Consider the following 17,240-nt stretch of genomic DNA (forward strand, 5'->3'; position numbering starts at 1 on the left):
CCAATCGTGTGTGCCTAGAGGTGGGACGTCGGCATTTCATAACCTCTGACATTTCTGTATAAAACAAGCGCTCCGACCTTCCTCATATAAACAACATTAGCCGGGGCATAAGTAATTGTGATGTATGTGACCCTGACGATTTTTTAAACAGGTAGGCGTCAAACAGAGGTAGCACTGTCTTGTTTTTCACAACATGCTAGAGAAGGTTAATGCTCATCTGCTATCTTCCGGTGGGATCTCCTCCAGCTTGTCAAGCAGGAAGGTCGTTAGATTGTCTACTATTCTATGTAATGTTTCAGCCTGTCAGGAGATGTTGTTTATCGACGTTGTAGTTCAATGTCTCTAAAACAACCAAACAAATAAAGTATGTTTGCTTCCATGCAGATCCTTTCTTATTATTTAAATCGACTCTCTGTTACCAGACTCTGTTTTGTTTGTTTGTCTGTTTGTTTTTTTGTTTGGTTGTTTTTTGGAGGTGCCTGTTTACTTGTTTTCACGACTGTTAAAGATCCAAAAGTTTCAGCAAAATAAAATGTGCTTAGAAGTTTGGGTTTGATATTCTCATTTGAATTTTTACCACAACAATAGCTGTGTATTATGCTGTATTTGATTGTTTTAAATATCTGACAGTGCAGTGTATTGTTAATTTTTGTGACCTGTGTTCAGGCTTAAATCTAACTATCAACTGTCTTTCATATCTTCTCACGGGATACTTTTTAGCCCTTAAACATGAAGAGGCTTTTCCTCGTGGAGCCGGTGGTGGCCCTGTATGCTTTTGCCACTTTCCTCTACTATCCGCTTGTGCAACAGTATGCATACAGGAGAATCTGGCTGCAGGTGACAAACACCACTTACCTGAGCTCTGACAACACTTCCAGATGTGTGGCAAACAGCAACAGCAGCAACCAGTCTCACTATAATGAGGTTAGTCTTTAATCACTAAAGGCGTGTTATCCATTCCTGAAATTTGGAGTATCTTATTTTCTTTCTTTTTTCCCACCACACTGAAAACTAAAAACATTTTGAATATAGCAAGGATTGTTTAAGAATGAATGCCATGAAAAAAAATCAATATTTGGTGCAAACATTTACCTTTAAACCAAGACACAGATTCTTTTAGGTCAACAGCTTTTCATGGTATTGGGTGGCACGTTGTTTCAATCATCTAAAAAAAAAAACTGTCTGGAGCTTCTATGTGAGTTTCTTACATATTAATTCCAGACTGACATGTTATGACTATGACTCTGGATTATTTGCACGTTTTTATCAATATGAAGGTAGTTCCTAATGACTCCGTATGTTTATGTTAATTTGCATGACTTGTACACTAATCAGATGCCTCCGATGGTCTTGTGTGAGACATTTTAACTGCTTAAAACTTTCGCACAGTACTCTAGTAATAATAACTAGTACATGTACGTAGGGCTGTGCGATATGACCAAAATCTCATATCCCGATATTAAGACATCTCTCATCTGATAACGATATAAATCACAAAAAATGTAACATTTTGTGTAAATTCTGTGAATCTCGGGCAGCTCGACTTGCGTGAAGTGTTTCCAGCTGGACGTCGCCTACCTGGAGTCGAGTGTTTTAACTGATGCATGAAACTATACATTTTTAGACATAAGTTGTAACTGGCGCTGTTTTCTTTCTGAATATTTATTACACAGCGTGCTGCGGGGAAAAGCCTGTTCTAACGTTTGAGTCTAAGGTTTATTTTTTAGCACCTGACGGCTCTTTTTTGCTTCTTACCCGTAAACACTCGGCATCTTTCACGTAATTCAGTTTATTTTGAAAAATCTCAACAGGATCTTGAGCTTTATTGTAAAAGGTTTATGTGGAACAAGCGGACACGCGGTGGTTTTACCTTCGTTGTTGCTAAGGACAAGGCAAAAAAACCCCCACAAAGGCTTGTCTGTCTGTAGTGTGATTATATTAAATGTAAGAGAAAGAGAGAACTTTAAGAAATTAATATAGCCACTACAGTGACCATCAAAATAATGAAAAAATATTGCCATAAACAGTTTATTACACCACGAAACAAACAATAGCGTAAAATGAAACATAGACATTTTTATATCGCCATCCGATATATATCTTATATCGAACAGCCCTACATGTACGGTATAACAAGTTGCCTACTTAGAACTTGTAATAGCATTACTAGTTCCATGTCTATTTTCAACGTTTTTATTCATACATTTTTCCCATAAACTTTTAACTTCCTCTCTTTCACAGTTTGGGTTACAAAGATTTCTTTAGCGCAATAAGGTGACGTGCAAAGAATTTCTTATGACTACAGGTCTGTGCTCATGCAGATACCCACATACTGTGGTAGCTACACTATAGCTAAAAAGTGATAATCTTACAGAATACAGATATGATGGTACAATCTTTTTATTTGTAGGATGTTTGCAATAAGCAAACAATTTTGTAACAAGGATGTAAAAGAGTATTGTTCTATGAGCCCCAAAAGGTTGATTGTGTTCATCTGGACATAGTCCTTTCAGTGGGAGGATGATTAAGCATGCATCAAGACATTGTTCTATGAGGAACAATGTCATTTTACTTTAACATGCATGTATAGAATGAGAATTACACATAAAAGAGAAGTGAAAACCACAACAGGACAAAACTTGTGTTATCTGTAAATGGCCACAACAGCACCTGTGGTATTATAAAAAGCTTTTTTTTCCCCCCACCTCCCCTTTTAGTCCTGAACATTAAAGTTCTTATGAAATGTCTGAAAATAATTAGTTTTTACATTTTTTTTTTTAATTCTTCCACTGTTTAAGGTATGATCAAGATATTTTGATCTGGCTCCAAAAAAAAAATCTTCTCCTTCAACATCCTCTATTTGTGCACCCCTGCACTGCTTCCAGGACTCCTGTTAACATTAAATTTAGGTTCAAGAGTTGCTGTTGAGGAGAGCTGAGGACATCTAGCATTCCTCATAAATGCAAGCTGACAGAATTTAAAGGGCTTTACAATTAACCACATTTTCTCTCTCTCTCTTTTTTTGCTTTTGCAGGAGGTACAGAGGCAGACATCTCTCTTCTCCGTTTACACAAACATCCTATCCACAGTCCCATCTTTGGTGGTCACTCTCATACTGGTGACCTACAGTGATCAAGGAGGACGCAAGATAGCCATCATCATGCCTATGATTGGCACATTGATCTACACATTGTCTTTGCTGACTGTGTCCTACTTTGAACTCAGCATTTACTTGCTCTTTGGCTCCTCAATTCTTAGTGCTCTGTGTGGTGGTATGGGCACATTTCTGGGTGGCTGTTTTGCCTACATAGCAGACTTGTGCGAGGATGATCGTCAGAAGACATATCGCATGGCTGGATTGGAAATGATGATTGGCCTGTTGTCTGGACTGGCTGCATTATCGTCAGGCTACTTTCTGAGAACTGTGGGATTCAACTGGCCTTTCCTAACCTCTTCACTGATGCTCGTTTTGATCCTGCTCTATGCCATCTTTGTCCTTGAGGAGACTGTGAAGAAGGCTCCAACTAGTGCCGTTACTTTAGATGGATCTCCTTGGTATTTAGGCATGAAACAGATGCTCCGTGGGGTCTGCCAGATGCTTGCAGGGGCCAGCTGCAGGTGGAAAACTGTTCTGGCCCTTCTCATTATTATCTTCACTTGCGTTTCCTTTGCATATGTAGGAGGGATGTCCGTGATAACACTGTACGAGCTCAGTGAGCCGCTGTGCTGGACTGAGATTTTGATTGGCTACGGCTCAGCACTGACCACCACTGTGTTCCTGACCAGCTTTGCAGGAGTGTCCCTGTTTACATACTGTGGTGTGCCCCAGCTGCTCATTGTCCTGTTGGGGATCCTGTCAGTTGTATCAGCCATGCTCACTGCGGCATTTGCTAAAACAACCTTGTTGATGTTTATAGGTGAGGAGGAAAATGCAACTATTGGAATGTACAGTAGTTTTGACTCGTACATAAAATGAAGAGATAATACTTTTTAACCCATGTTTGTTTAAATAAAAAAAATAATTATATAATTATTTTTATTTATTTATTTTTTAACAAGGTGTGCCATGAACTAAGTCCATAGTTTAGTTGTATCTGTTTTTAACACCCTGAATTAGGAAATTGCTTATATATAGTTTCTGACACAAATTTAGTTTTTAGTGTTTTGCATTGATCTATTGTAGAATTTGTCTTAATATGCGGTATGAAAAGAGGAAAAATGCATCAACCAACCAGTGTTCATTGTGGGCACGATATTAAATGGTTGGGTGTAAAAACGCAGAATGTGTCATATTAAAAAGCATAAGGACAATTTTAGCTGCAGGAAGTAGAAATGCCTTGTGTGCTCTTTTTTATTATTATTTTTTTATTTTTTTGCAGAAAAAGCACATAAGGCATTATAAACAGAGAAATGGCACCCCCAAAATACACTGCATGCTAGTGACTTGGATTACTAATTGACAGAATAGGACTTTTTATGGTGGCTTTATAAGGTGCACAACTACTACTAGAGACTCCTAATTTTTTTAGTGCATTGTAAACTTATAAACGGTGTAATTATGTTATCGCTCATTTGCTTACTTTAATTATCTTATTGCAACAATCTACGTAATTGAAAACACACATCTGTTACATTTATAGATGCAACATACTTTTTTCATAAGTAACTAAACAATTTTGCAAATATTAATTTCCTCATGTATAGTTTTATGCAGTTACATTAAAACTACAGTGTGATGCATTATATAATGCTGATCTTCTGTTTTTCATTTGCCACAGTGAGGATACCAATGCTACTGTCTATCATGCCTTTCCCTGTACTGCGCTCCATGATGTCAAAGATTGTCCCAAAGTCTGAGCAGGGTGAGTGACTTTTCAGAGCTTTACATGAACCACAAAACCATGTCTGAGTGTGTTTGTAGAGCCAGAGTCCATTGAAGGATTGCCTGTTCCAGCAGCTTTGGCTCTCCAAGTTTCTGTTGAATTTAGCAGAGGGTTATCTTAAAACTATACACCAGAAGTTCTTAGTAACCCTATGACCTGCAGATTTATTTATTTTTTTCTGTTTTTCTGATTTTTTTTTCTCTATTGCAGGAGCCCTGTTTGCCTGTCTTTCCTTTATGGAAAGTTTGTCCAATAATGTATCGTCCATAGTGTTCTACAGTATTTATGCTGCTACGGTAGCGTGGTGCCCAGCCTTCGTCTTTCTGTTATCTGCAGGACTCTGTGTGATTCCTTTGACTGCCTTGGGGTAAGTCAATAAGTAGGCCAATGGATTTCCCACAACTTTAAAATAGCCAGGCCAGCATTTTTGCATCTTTTACTGCAAATTGCAATCTTACTAATAATTTGGGAAAACTGTCCTACTTTTCAGCCAGTTAGCCTTACTCAAGCCCATTCATCTGATCCACTTCAAACTGTAGTTATAGATAGATAGATAGATAGATAGATAGATAGATAGATAGATAGATAGATAGATAGATAGATAGATAGATAGATAGATAGATAAAACTTTATTAATCGCTCGGGTGGGTTCCTCCAGGAAATTCGGTTTCTAATAGCGCAGCACTGACAGAAGTTACAGAATGTGAGCAGAAATATACCATATATACACAGATAGAATTACAGAGACATATATAAATACAGAATATACAAAGGGATAAATAAGAATACAAGGGAATTGCACATTGTGCCGATGGTGAAGAAAATTAGTGCAATGTCCAATTTGAGACATTGCAGATAAGCAGTTGTCATTTTAGTTCAAAGTTGTTCAGTCACCAGTGTTTAACCTAGAGGAGAAGGGCTGCACACACAGGCATGTTGTTTGGGCTTTGTGATGACAATCATTGACAGTACAACACGCCTCAGACTCCTAAGTTTATCCATTGCAACTAAAATTACCCAACTGTAATTTTAGTCGGGAGGGAATAAAGGTCTCCAGCTATAAAGGTATAACCTTAGTCATTGTGCCTTTCATAACCGTTTTATTTTTGAAACAGAAACTTACTTAATGGCTGTGATGCAATTAGCTGTAGAATTGTAGCTATAAAAGTAACCAGGGTTACGCTCTCTGAGCTGGTAGTTATAATTGATGTGTAGAGTAATACATTTCCAAACTAATTTCCTGCTGTACCTCCCAGACATTATTAGTTTCCATTCATTTTACTATGTCATAAATATCAGTCACATGACATAGTTTAAGGTTACTCACCTCAGGTCTTGCTACTTTTGTTCATGTTACCGTGTATTTTTAATGCATTGCTCACAGAAGCCATTATCTACCACCAAAACTCACTGTCCTGTATGTTGTTTGTCCTGGATTATGTTAATGTTCAGTTTGACTGAAGGCATGTGAGGTTTTTTTTTTGGTGATCTGTGATCAGATTTCTAGTGAGATCAGACTTCACAACTCTGCACTGTGTGGATGGAGTTGCAAGTTACAAGCTGCCAAGTCACTGTTTATCAGTTATTTAGAAAAGGGAAGTGGTTCTGCTTAAGCAGGAAGAATTAGTTCCTCATTCGTTATCCAACTCCTTTTACAAAAGAAGTCCTCCCTTATAACTCATGACATGCATAGTATCCCTTCGATTTGATTTTTGGGCTGTTACAGCCTTGGCTTTGCTTTTAATTCAACTGAAGTTTAGTTGAATTTCTTTCCTGTTGAACTTTATTGCACTGGGGTGTAGTGAAAAACTCCTTCAGTGAATAAAGCTGTTGTCACATTTCCTTCCTATTACTTAGCGGCTATTCATAGAATAACAAAAGCACTGGTTTAGCAATTTTGTCTAACAACAGAACAACTAATTGAATTCAACAAGAGACTATATTTTTCCTTTTGAGTGCATAGAGTGGTAGCATTTTCAAGCCACGTCAGCACTGAAATGAAACTGATGTGGTTTGGTTGTTGTTGTGCTTATTTGCTAAAAAGAAGCCGATGAGTCTTGTATGTAGCAGATGGTACAAAATGGGATTTTTTTTCCCCCCCTTAAATATACATATCCACCACGTTGGTAGTTGTAGAAAGTGTATGGATGTAATCTTAAGAAGGGCTACTAGAGATGTAATGGAAGAAACGGACACAGAAACAGTTGGCCAGTTTATGTTGAGCTTTAGCAGACATGTATCTCCCTTTTCTATTTTGCTCTTATATCATCCCCCTTTTCTCCGCCTCATTTCAGCATGGTGAGCGTGATAGGAGTGGATGTTGCCACAGAGGTCCAAAGGCCAAAGCGTTTCAATTCAGAGGAGGAGAATCCTGTCCAAGATCAGAGTGACCACAGCCCTCTTCTTACCTGAGACGCCAGGACTACCAAACACTAACAGCACCTTGCTTGTTAAGATTTGTTTTGTTTTTTTTGTTTTTTTGTGTGTGTGTGTGATTTATTTTATGTGGTGTTTAATATAGGTTACATTTTCTTCCTTTGTTGCTGTGCTTATTGGAGTTATGGGTAAACAGATTTCTCTACCTCTCAGGTTTAACAACCCCAGTTAAAATTGATAGAAATCTCGAAGGTCTGAAGGTAGAAGTCTGACCATGACAATGACATTTTCAAAAACATTTTGAATGGATACATTTTAAATGTATATTATTTCTTTTTTTTTAATGTAGCAAATAAAATTTGACCTTGACATCACATTTTTGCTCAGGGAAAAGGTAAAAGACCAAGCCACAAATGGTAAAGGGGACTAAGAGTTATGGTAATCATTTCAAAGTATGAGGACTAAAGTTCTTTCTGGAAACAACCCACCACTCTGTATTATGACCAAACCGAAGACCTTGTGGACTGAATTGGTCACTTATTAGGTCTCTGCTTGCCTCGGGGTACGACCAGGTTGAAAAGCTCAGTTTTCCATACTATCAATTAAAACCTTTCCAATTATCTGGAGAATATCAACAAACTAAATAAAGGAAAGTGTTGTGGGATTTTCTTTCACACTTTGGTTTTTGAGAAAAACAGAAGAAGAAAGCACCAGCACAATTATGCCACTACATACCTGAAGTTTGTAAGATTCAACCTCTGTTCAGGTTTTGTTGTAGCTAAGTTACTACATTTTGGGTGTAATAGTCTTAATTATTGTGTCAACACAATATTCGCAACAGTCTAATAAAAATAAAAAATGTTTACCACTGTGGGCCAAGCTTCTGTATTTTAATACAGACTGAAAATTCACAACTAAATATCAGCACGACATCATTTATCTTCTTAAAACTGTATCAAACAAGGTGATGTTTAATAAATATGTAGGATTTTTTTTCTGATGGAGATGAAATGCTAAGAACATTTTTAAATGCAATACTGTTTTCTATACCCAGTGACCTTCATAACAAACATAAAAAAATCGTTTCTAATTTTCTAGCTAAATCCCAGCACAATGTGATTCTGCAGAAAAAAAATCATTCATTCAACATTCCTGTCACTTTTTTGGGGGGGGGGGGGGGGAGAGGTTACTTTTACACGTCCTTTATTTATCCAGGTAAAAAGTGTCATTGACATTAAAAATGTCTTTTTCAAGAGAGATCTGTAATATATAACATCACAGTTTTAAAAATATATTGTATATATTGGCCAAAAAGGACCGGATTAATTATAATGTAGGTAAAATAACACAGAGTACTTGTAAAACAGGCCATTTCTGTATTTTATAGCTCCTCCATAATTCGTATTGACTACAGTCTATTTACCAATCTAAATCAAGATATTAGACACTTAAAAACCATAGAAGCATTACTAATTGCTTTGGCAGTTCATCACTTTTTCCTGCTTACTGAATGTCTGTAAATTATATGATAGCCAATATGTACACCACTATTGCAAGTGTACTGTTTTCTAACATAGTCCCATTTAGGTCACCTGATGTTAGGTTTTTTCTATATGAAATTAGTACATGGAAAAAAAAAAACTCGTCAGAGAGCTTCAGACAGCCAGCCGGCCTCACAGGTGAACTGAATTGGGACTTTAATTTCCAGAAACTCTGGCTGGCCAATCAACCTGCCTGGTTCACTTTTACTTTTACTGTCAGGCAGGAGGCCCACTGGCAGTGTCCATTTTCCAACGTCCTAAAAAAGGTAAGGCCGCACTTGGTAAAATTCTGGTCGTGTTTTATTCAATCGGTGTGGTACTTCACCATAGATTTATCACATATTAAACCTCATGATACCTAACGCCACGGATTTACCACCATTCTCTGTGCTTCGGTGCCATATTTACTAGAAATTAGACAAGGTGAGTTTCCGCGTGCTTTAGTTACTCCATGTTTAATTCATATCGTTGACCTCAGGGTAAGGTCAAAAGCTCTAATTCAAAAGCAGAATCTATCAAGTATACCAAAAGTAACCTGAATTTTGCAGCACTTGGCTTGACGGTCTTTAGATAAAGTAAGCCAGACAAATCACTCCGCTCACAGCTAAATATCTGCAAGTACACTGACGTCAGCTGCTATGATGTCCCCGTGACAACAGCGTGTGAATGAGTGTTTAAGTTTTTTTTAGTCATATTGGAAAATCTATCCAAGGCTAGAACTCCCGACCTTTTATTGATGGTGTTAACAATATATCAGTTTGACCTTTATTCTTTTCTTCAGTCCGAGCAAACGGAACAACTTCTATTGACTTTATTGATCGTTGACTTCGTCCAAAAAGCCTGTTTAGCGTACAAGTCTGAGTATGTTCATACTGAGATGAGGGGAAATGAGCGTTGTACTCCAGAGAAGGGCCATCTTAAACTGAGTCACTTATCGGGGCAGCAGACTATACACCCAATGCGCTCCCAGGCTGGTGCCTACCTGCTCACTATTGCCACTCCTGAGAGTTCTCTCAGTTCATGAAATTTAGTCAATGTGTCACATACTTGACGAACTGATATGAAGCAGCTGCCTCAAATGCTGTTTCATTTCCTAATTCATGCATTTTCTTTCAAAGTGCCCTCTGTATGTCCTCCTTCACAACCTCTATTGTTTTCATATTTACTGTTAAACTGGTCTCCTTCTCATTCGTTCACGCACATTCTGACTTGATTTGAGAGACATTGATTCCTCTTCTCTCCAGAGCATAGTTCCACCTCTGCAGGCTCTCATCTAGCTGCTCCCCCACTCTCACTATAAATGTCCAAACATGTGAAGACTGAACCTCAACTGCAAAGCACCCGAAGCAAATTTATGTCCATAATTAAACTGCCTCATCTGCACTTACTGTGTGAGTTTTATCCCTTCAGGTTATAGTGGAATGATTAGATTTAAAAATCAAGTGGATCTCACTAATTAAAATCACTCTCTCCTCCCATCCTGGTCTTTTTGAGATAAATGTCATGATCCACTGGTATGTATTATTATTTCTCTGTAGACTGGATTGAAGTAGAAGCTCTGCCCTTTATTTTCTTGTTGCCATGGTGAATCCTCGTATTGGAGCTCCACTGATGACTACTTTGTTTCATTACTCATGCACACTCTGAGCACAAACTAAACATACTCAGGGCAGACTGAAGAAACTCAGATTTTCTGGAAAATGAGTTTCTCATGTTGGATTGAAGTTTGACTCAGGTTCTTAAACCTGCGTTCTGGATCTACTTTATTTACTTATTTTGTGCTTCCCTCTGTCTGATTGAACACCTGTGAAATCAACGAATGAAGCGATTTAGAGCTTTCTTCCTCTTTCACAAACTATTAGTGTCATTTTTGGGATGATCACTAGCCCAAATGTCATGTTGGAAAACTGGCTTTCTTTATGTGTAAATGCAAACTCCTACTAGGAGGGGAAAAAAAACTCGTATAAATCTGTCTTGTTTTACAGAAGGAAAAAATAGTTGTCTGTCTTTTCCTCAGTAATATCTTTCATTGCTTTTAATATTGCAGATAATACATAGTACAAATTGTTAATGTTTGACCTTGTTTAGTTTTATATCCCGCTTGTATTTCATGAAGGACTAGTTTGAGGTTGTGTTATACATACGATTGAATTTTTGCACATTCCAGTCCTCTTAGTCTCTAAAGTCTGGTTGTTTAACATCAAACCAGTCAGTTCTGGGGATTAGCTGGTGGCAACTGCACACTGGGGTACTCCTCCAAGAACACAATGTTAAGGCTGCTTTGTTTGCATTCACGCTGCTTATAGGAAGCCAGCATTGGGTAAGTTCACAACCTTTTGTTGTGAACTTTTACTTTCTTGTGGTGCTGTTTCAGCTTCTTCAGTTTCCCTGATATGGCACTGGTGCATGGTGTGTGTGGTGTATGCCTTGTCACAAGTTGAGGGGAAAAGCTGAGTCAAAACGGCATTCTATGATTAGGGGAAAAATGTATTTAACTGTTTTAGTTCTGTTTTGTACTGAAAAAGTCAAGAACTGTTTTTACACTGTGTGTGTGTGTGTGTGTGTGTGTGTGTGTGGGGCAAGATAAGCAGTCATGTTGTGCTTATCTTGCTAAGTACCTTTTTTTTTTTTTTTTTTTTTTTTTAAAACAGAGCAATAATTTAAAGATTTCTATATTTAATCAGTATTTTTCTACCATGTTGGTATATTACTCCAGGCTCTCTGGTTAGATATTATACCAGTGAGTCTGTGACACAGTCTTTTTGATATAATCTCCAAATATCGCACAAACCTGAATGCTGGCTATATACACTAAAGTAGCACAGTTGGAGTAGAATACCACAGAATGTTTGATACAGTATACAATTGATCCGTAATGTAATGCAGTTTTCTTGAATAAATAAAATACAAACTCAATCAAACAAATATTGCCCATGCAGACCGTTTCTTATACATTGAATCAGAACTGTAGTTTTTAGTGGAGTAGAGTAACTGTTGTGGGGTTTGTTTTCTTTTTTGTTTTGTTTTTTTTGTTTGTTTTTTTTTTAATCCTATGTCTTGTACAGTTGCAACACTATAAAATCACTGACCAACTGGTTTCACCTGTTTTAGATTGCTTTCTTTTCTTAAACTATAGTACAAGAATGGCCATGCCTTCTTCAGGCATGTGGAGTGATCAAGTTTTAGTTGTCACTTGAGTTCAAATCTAATCATTGTCCTTGTTTCTTGTTCAGGACATTTTCCAGCCCTCCTCAGAATGAAGCGTCTCTTGCTTCTGGAGCCTGTGATGGCCCTGTGCACTTTTTCCTATTTTCTCAATGCTCCACTTATGCAGCAGTATGTTTACCGGAGACTCTGGGCGCAGATGACAAACACCACCTATCCCATCTCTGACACATCCAGATGTACAACAAGCAACAGCTCAAGCAGTTATGAGGTTTGTCATTAATCTCTGGCTCCAAGGTAGGATTCATGGGTACCAAAAATGGAAGGACCTACTATAAAATGAGGGCATGCACAGTTACAGCCATCAGTTAAGTGGCGTAAAACACAAATCAGCATTAGCTGCATTTGCATTATACTTTTCTTAAAACTGTTGCACTGAATACTGTCATTGATACTGTAGCAGGAAAATTCATATTTAATGCTCATTTCAGATAAGATCTAGCATTACTTAGAAATTTACAAGTGCATGTGAAAGTTTCTTCAACTGAATTTGCTTTTGGCTTTAATTTAATGTTGTTTTTTTGCATGAACGATTTAGGAATTACAACCATTTCTATACAGAGTCCTCCATTTCAGAGACTTTGAAATAACTGAACAATAACAATTTTAAATAAGGATTATTCCTAATACTTCTCTGAGAATAATATGATGAATGACAGAACTGTAGAGCACAGAGTGCCAAATACAGTTTCTTCTCACGTTGGGATGCTCTTCTAGCCCCTTACTGCAGCCACCTTCAATTGTTGCTTGTTTTTGGGTCTCTGACCTCAGGGATCAGGTGACTGAAGAATATCTCAAGACAGTATTTCTTGGTATTAAGAAACTCTTGGGTTGCTTTTGCAGTATGCTTTATCCATATGGATGGCTTTGAAACACTTGGAATCAACTGCAGGGAGCATCCCTTCGAATACTGGCTGTGAAGCTGCTTTTCAGTCAGCTTCTGACCCTCTGTTAATGGGGCAATATATAAAAATGGCTGTAATTTCAAAACAGTTGAATTTTGTATTGTTATTAAATTAAGTTCTAAGATGATTTGAATCTTAAAAGTTGGACTTTACTTACCAATCTTTGTGTTTTATTTTTAAAATCCACTCTGGGGTTATACAGAGGAAAAACTTGAAAAATGTCTGTGTCCAAAAACACAGTTACCAAGCTGTATTTTGGTGAGTTTGCTTTTGCAGTTAAAATTAAGTCTGTTTTGTGTCTCTCTGCATTTCTAGGGCGTACAGAAGCAGGCATCTCTCTTCTCCCTTTACACAGATGTCCTCTGCACAATCCCATCTTTGTTGGTCATTCTCTTGCTGGTGACCTACAGCGACAGAGCAGGGCGCAAAATCACAATCATCATACCTGTGATTGGCATGTTGATCAATACCTTGGCCTACCTGACTGTATCCTATTTTGAGCTCAACATTTACCTTCTCATTGGCTCCTCAATCCTCAGCGCTTTGTGTGGCGGCTTGGGCACATTTCTGGGTGGCTGTTTTGCCTACATAGCAGACCTGTGTGACACCCGTCGCAAGAAGACTCTGCGCATGGCTGGAGTAGACATGATGATTGGCGTGTTGGCTGGCGGGGCTTCAATATCAACAGGCTACTTCCTGAAAACTGCAGGATTTAACTGGCCTTTCCTAACATCTGCGTTGATACTGTGTTTGAGCCTAATCTATGCAGTCTTTGTCCTTGAGGAGACAATAAAGCCTCCATCAGATGTCGTTATTATGGATTTGGCACCTCAGCGCTCAGCCATAAAACAGATGGTCTGTGGGGTCTACCAGATGCTTGCAGGGGCTAGTCGTAGTTGTAAAATTGCTTTGGCCCTCCTCATTGTCATCTTTATCAGCTTTTCCTTTGCATATATTGGTGGGGTCTCTATGATAACGCTGTATGAGCTCAATAAGCCCCTGTGCTGGACTGAGATTTTGATTGGCTACGGCTCAGCACTGACCACCACTGTGTTCCTGACTAGCTTCGTGGGAGTGTCCTTATTTACATGCTGTGGTGTGCCCCAGCTGTTCATTGTCCTGTTTGGGATCCTGTCTCTGGTGATGAGCATGGTGATGACAGCGTTTGCTGAGACCACCTTATTTATGTTTGTAGGTGAGGGGGAGCGGCTTTACATTTTAGCACTCTTAACTAGGCAATCAGAATACTGGAACTCTGCAAATTGCTTAAGTAATTTATATCCATAAAACCCTGCCATATTGAGCAAGATGTGTTTGTGCTGCTCTGCCATGATGAGTAAAAGTAAGCTGATCATGCTAGACTCGCAGGCTGGTTTGAAGACTCTGCCATCTTGGGTTTTTAGTAAAACTGTTCAAAATCTATTAGCTCTCAAGTCGACACATTTTGTCAGAGCTACAAAAAGAGGAAAACTGCATTAATGTCAACACCAGTAGAATATTGTTCTATTTGCACAATCAGTGAGGTAGATGCGATTACAACTGCAGACGCATCATAGCTGCAAAGTTCTGAATTGTCTTTGCCTACAGTATAGATTTATAGACTCAATCAAACACTATAAATCTGCATTACTAACTGGAAGTAACCAATGGGTTTTTGTCCAATTTAATCCTCAGTTACCACTGTTTTGCATAATCCTCTTGTATCTAATGCTGTCTAAGAGATGTGCATCTTTATCAATGAACAGGAAATTAACATTAAACAAATCTAAAATGTTCATTGGCCCAGATTTCAATGTAATTATATTATAATGCTGAAGTATTTTGCATAATAAAAAAGTAATTGTCTGTTATGCATTTTCCCCTCCAGCAATTGGATCAATGATTCTGTCTAAAATGCCTTTCCCTGTTCTGCGCGCCATGATGTCAGAGATCATCTCAAAGTCTGAGCAGGGTGAGTGAGTTTAGTGCTTTACAAGAACCACAAAACCATGTCTGAGAGTGTTTGTGGAGTCAGTCCATTGAAGGATGGCACATTCCAGAAGCTTGTGGGTGCACTTAAAAACGAAGCACTTTAAGTTTCTGTTGGATTTGACAGAATTAAACTCTTAATCTTTAGGGTTTGTGTAACCCTTTCACCTTCTGAGCATGGTGGTGTTGTTACTGTTATGATTGTTATTTATTTTACAGGAGCCCTGTTTGCCTTCTTGTACTTTCTGGAGATAATAAGCAACAAGGTATCGACTGGAGTCTTTAACAGTATTTATGCTGCTACGGTGTCATGGTGCCCTGGCTTTGTGTTCCTGTTGTCTGCAGGACTCTGTGGGATCCCTTTGTCTGTTATTGGGTAAGCTAATAATTATGCCTTAAGTGTAACAAAGTTTCAAAGGATCATACCACTGCCTTTGCAAGTTTGACTAAAAACCAGAGATGATGTACATGAGTTGTGACAAAATGATTTATTATTATAAGACAATAACAGTAACTGAGTGAACTAATTAAATAATACAATATATTTCAAAGTTCAAAATATAAGAAATAGCTCAATTTTAAATATCAAGAATATTACAGAGGTGAAATGTATATGATTGACATCTAAAAACAGGCTGTAATCACCGTAAACTTTAAACGGTATGTCTGTGTCACTGTATGTTTTAGCATTTTACATACATGTAGCATCCTCAAAACTCGGTGGTACATTCAAGGCTGCTTTCATGTGACATTATTATTTGTCAATAGAAGTATGTCATTGAGGTAAAGTACCTGAAGGTGTTTGCTGAATTTTAACCACGGTGTATTTATTCAGTAAACCAAAAAAGGGGCAGTTTCCTTGTTAAGAGCGACTTGGCAGAAATGTTTTAAGCTTTCTAACTTGACTAGAAAAGCATTTCTGCTTGACTGGGCACTTGGAAATTAGAGGACTCAGTTCCTCTTACTAATCCAACTTTTTCTCACCGGTCAAGTTCCTCTTTTGCATGTTAATATACATCTCTAGTATCCTCATAATGTCTATTTTATTTAACAAAAGTTTTGAGCTTTGTTGAACCAATTGCTTTATTTAATATAACTTAAATCAAATGAAAAACACACGCTTTTATTGCGTCTTTTAAGAAAAAGACAAACTGCTTTATATAAAAGGCATCAACCAGAGCAAGTGCCACAAAAAAAATCTGCCAAATCAAACATGTGGAACTGTCTGCTGTAGTTCCCTGTGAACTGTGTACAGCACTGTGTATATACCAGATGTTCTCTTTCGTATGTATGTCTTACTGTAACATTGGAAAAATGGCCATACTTTGGTAGTTTCTTGGAGCTATGTTGGGCATGTGCCTGTCAGAAGGGTAATGAACATATGTATTAAGAAAGCATGATGATATGGAAAAATGGATGCACAGTTGGATGGAACTGCTAATATAGTACCATATCCTTTTTCTGCTTAACACCTGTTTGTTCTCATTTCAGGGCGGTGGTTCTGATGAAAGTAGATGTTACCCAAGAAGCCCAAATGACAAATCCTTTGATCTTAGAGGAGGAGAACCCTCTTGAAGGTCCTAGTCAGAGTCCTCCTTAACTGAGACTCTTGGTCTAAGATTTTTCTTGGATTAGTCTTTGTTGTTTTCTGGCTTCATGTGTTGCTAATGTAGATTGCCGTTGAGTTAACTTAAGTTACAATGAACTTGTGTTAATATTTAATATTAATGTGCACCATAAAATATATTTGAACTAGGTGAAGACCGAGACAAACTCACAAAAATGCATAAAATTCATCAGATTTAATGTTAATACTGTTTTGATACATGTTAAATAAAAATCTTGACTATCAAGTTTGTGTTTATCTAGAACTCAATCATTTATGTAATCCACCAGATGCGCATTGTTGATGTATTATGTTTATCAAAGCTGTCAGCAGAATTTACAGTATACATGAAAACACCTGGAAACAAGTGGAGCAAGTTCAGCTCATAAGCCAGAAGGGATTTTTGAGGAAATCCTTATTTTCTCTTAAAATATTTTTTAAAAGTTCATGGTTCTTCTTTAGTGTTAATATTCTAAGGAATAACTATAAGGAAGGAAAGCCCTTAATAGCATTTTAACAGACTTGAATAAAAGAGTAACATGTTCTTGGCCTTCCTAAAATCTCTAGTATATTCAACAGCCTCCCATTGAAACTAATCTGATCTAATTTACCTGCATGTGCAATTTTTGGACAAAAGCTGAATAATCTTTGGTAATGATTTTGGGTGTGCATTTAAAGCGCAATCCTTGCTCTTGTCAGGGGTATCCAGAGCCCAGGAAGTAGCAGAAGTCCAGTA

At 37.8% G+C, this 17,240-nt stretch overlaps 2 protein-coding genes across 2 annotated transcripts; both read left to right on the top strand.

Annotated features, from left to right (window-relative positions):
• Positions 1 to 35: 35 nt before the first annotated feature.
• LOC146660711 (lysosomal proton-coupled steroid conjugate and bile acid symporter SLC46A3) lies at positions 36 to 8,122 on the top strand. Its single transcript, XM_085420715.1, has 6 exons — positions 36 to 151; positions 721 to 924; positions 3,035 to 3,917; positions 4,779 to 4,862; positions 5,094 to 5,250; positions 7,178 to 8,122. The coding sequence occupies exons 2-6, from the start codon at positions 730 to 732 to the stop codon at positions 7,293 to 7,295; spliced, it is 1,437 nt and encodes a 478-aa protein (XP_085276841.1). The 5' UTR covers positions 36 to 151; positions 721 to 729; the 3' UTR covers positions 7,296 to 8,122.
• A 910-nt stretch (positions 8,123 to 9,032) lies between these two features.
• On the top strand, positions 9,033 to 16,683 carry LOC146660712 (lysosomal proton-coupled steroid conjugate and bile acid symporter SLC46A3-like). The gene is made up of 6 exons (XM_085419616.1): positions 9,033 to 9,066; positions 12,034 to 12,236; positions 13,246 to 14,125; positions 14,798 to 14,881; positions 15,118 to 15,274; positions 16,390 to 16,683. Exons 2-6 carry the CDS (start codon positions 12,057 to 12,059, stop codon positions 16,496 to 16,498), a joined length of 1,410 nt encoding a protein of 469 aa, XP_085275742.1. The 5' UTR covers positions 9,033 to 9,066; positions 12,034 to 12,056; the 3' UTR covers positions 16,499 to 16,683.
• The last annotated feature ends 557 nt before the right edge of the window (positions 16,684 to 17,240 follow it).

The sequence above is a fragment of the Rhamphochromis longiceps genome, linkage group LG10, assembly GCF_057381845.1.
Source record: "Rhamphochromis longiceps isolate RC_006_pf linkage group LG10, R_longiceps_female_GT1.1, whole genome shotgun sequence".
Classification (NCBI taxonomy): Eukaryota; Metazoa; Chordata; class Actinopteri; order Cichliformes; family Cichlidae; genus Rhamphochromis; species Rhamphochromis longiceps.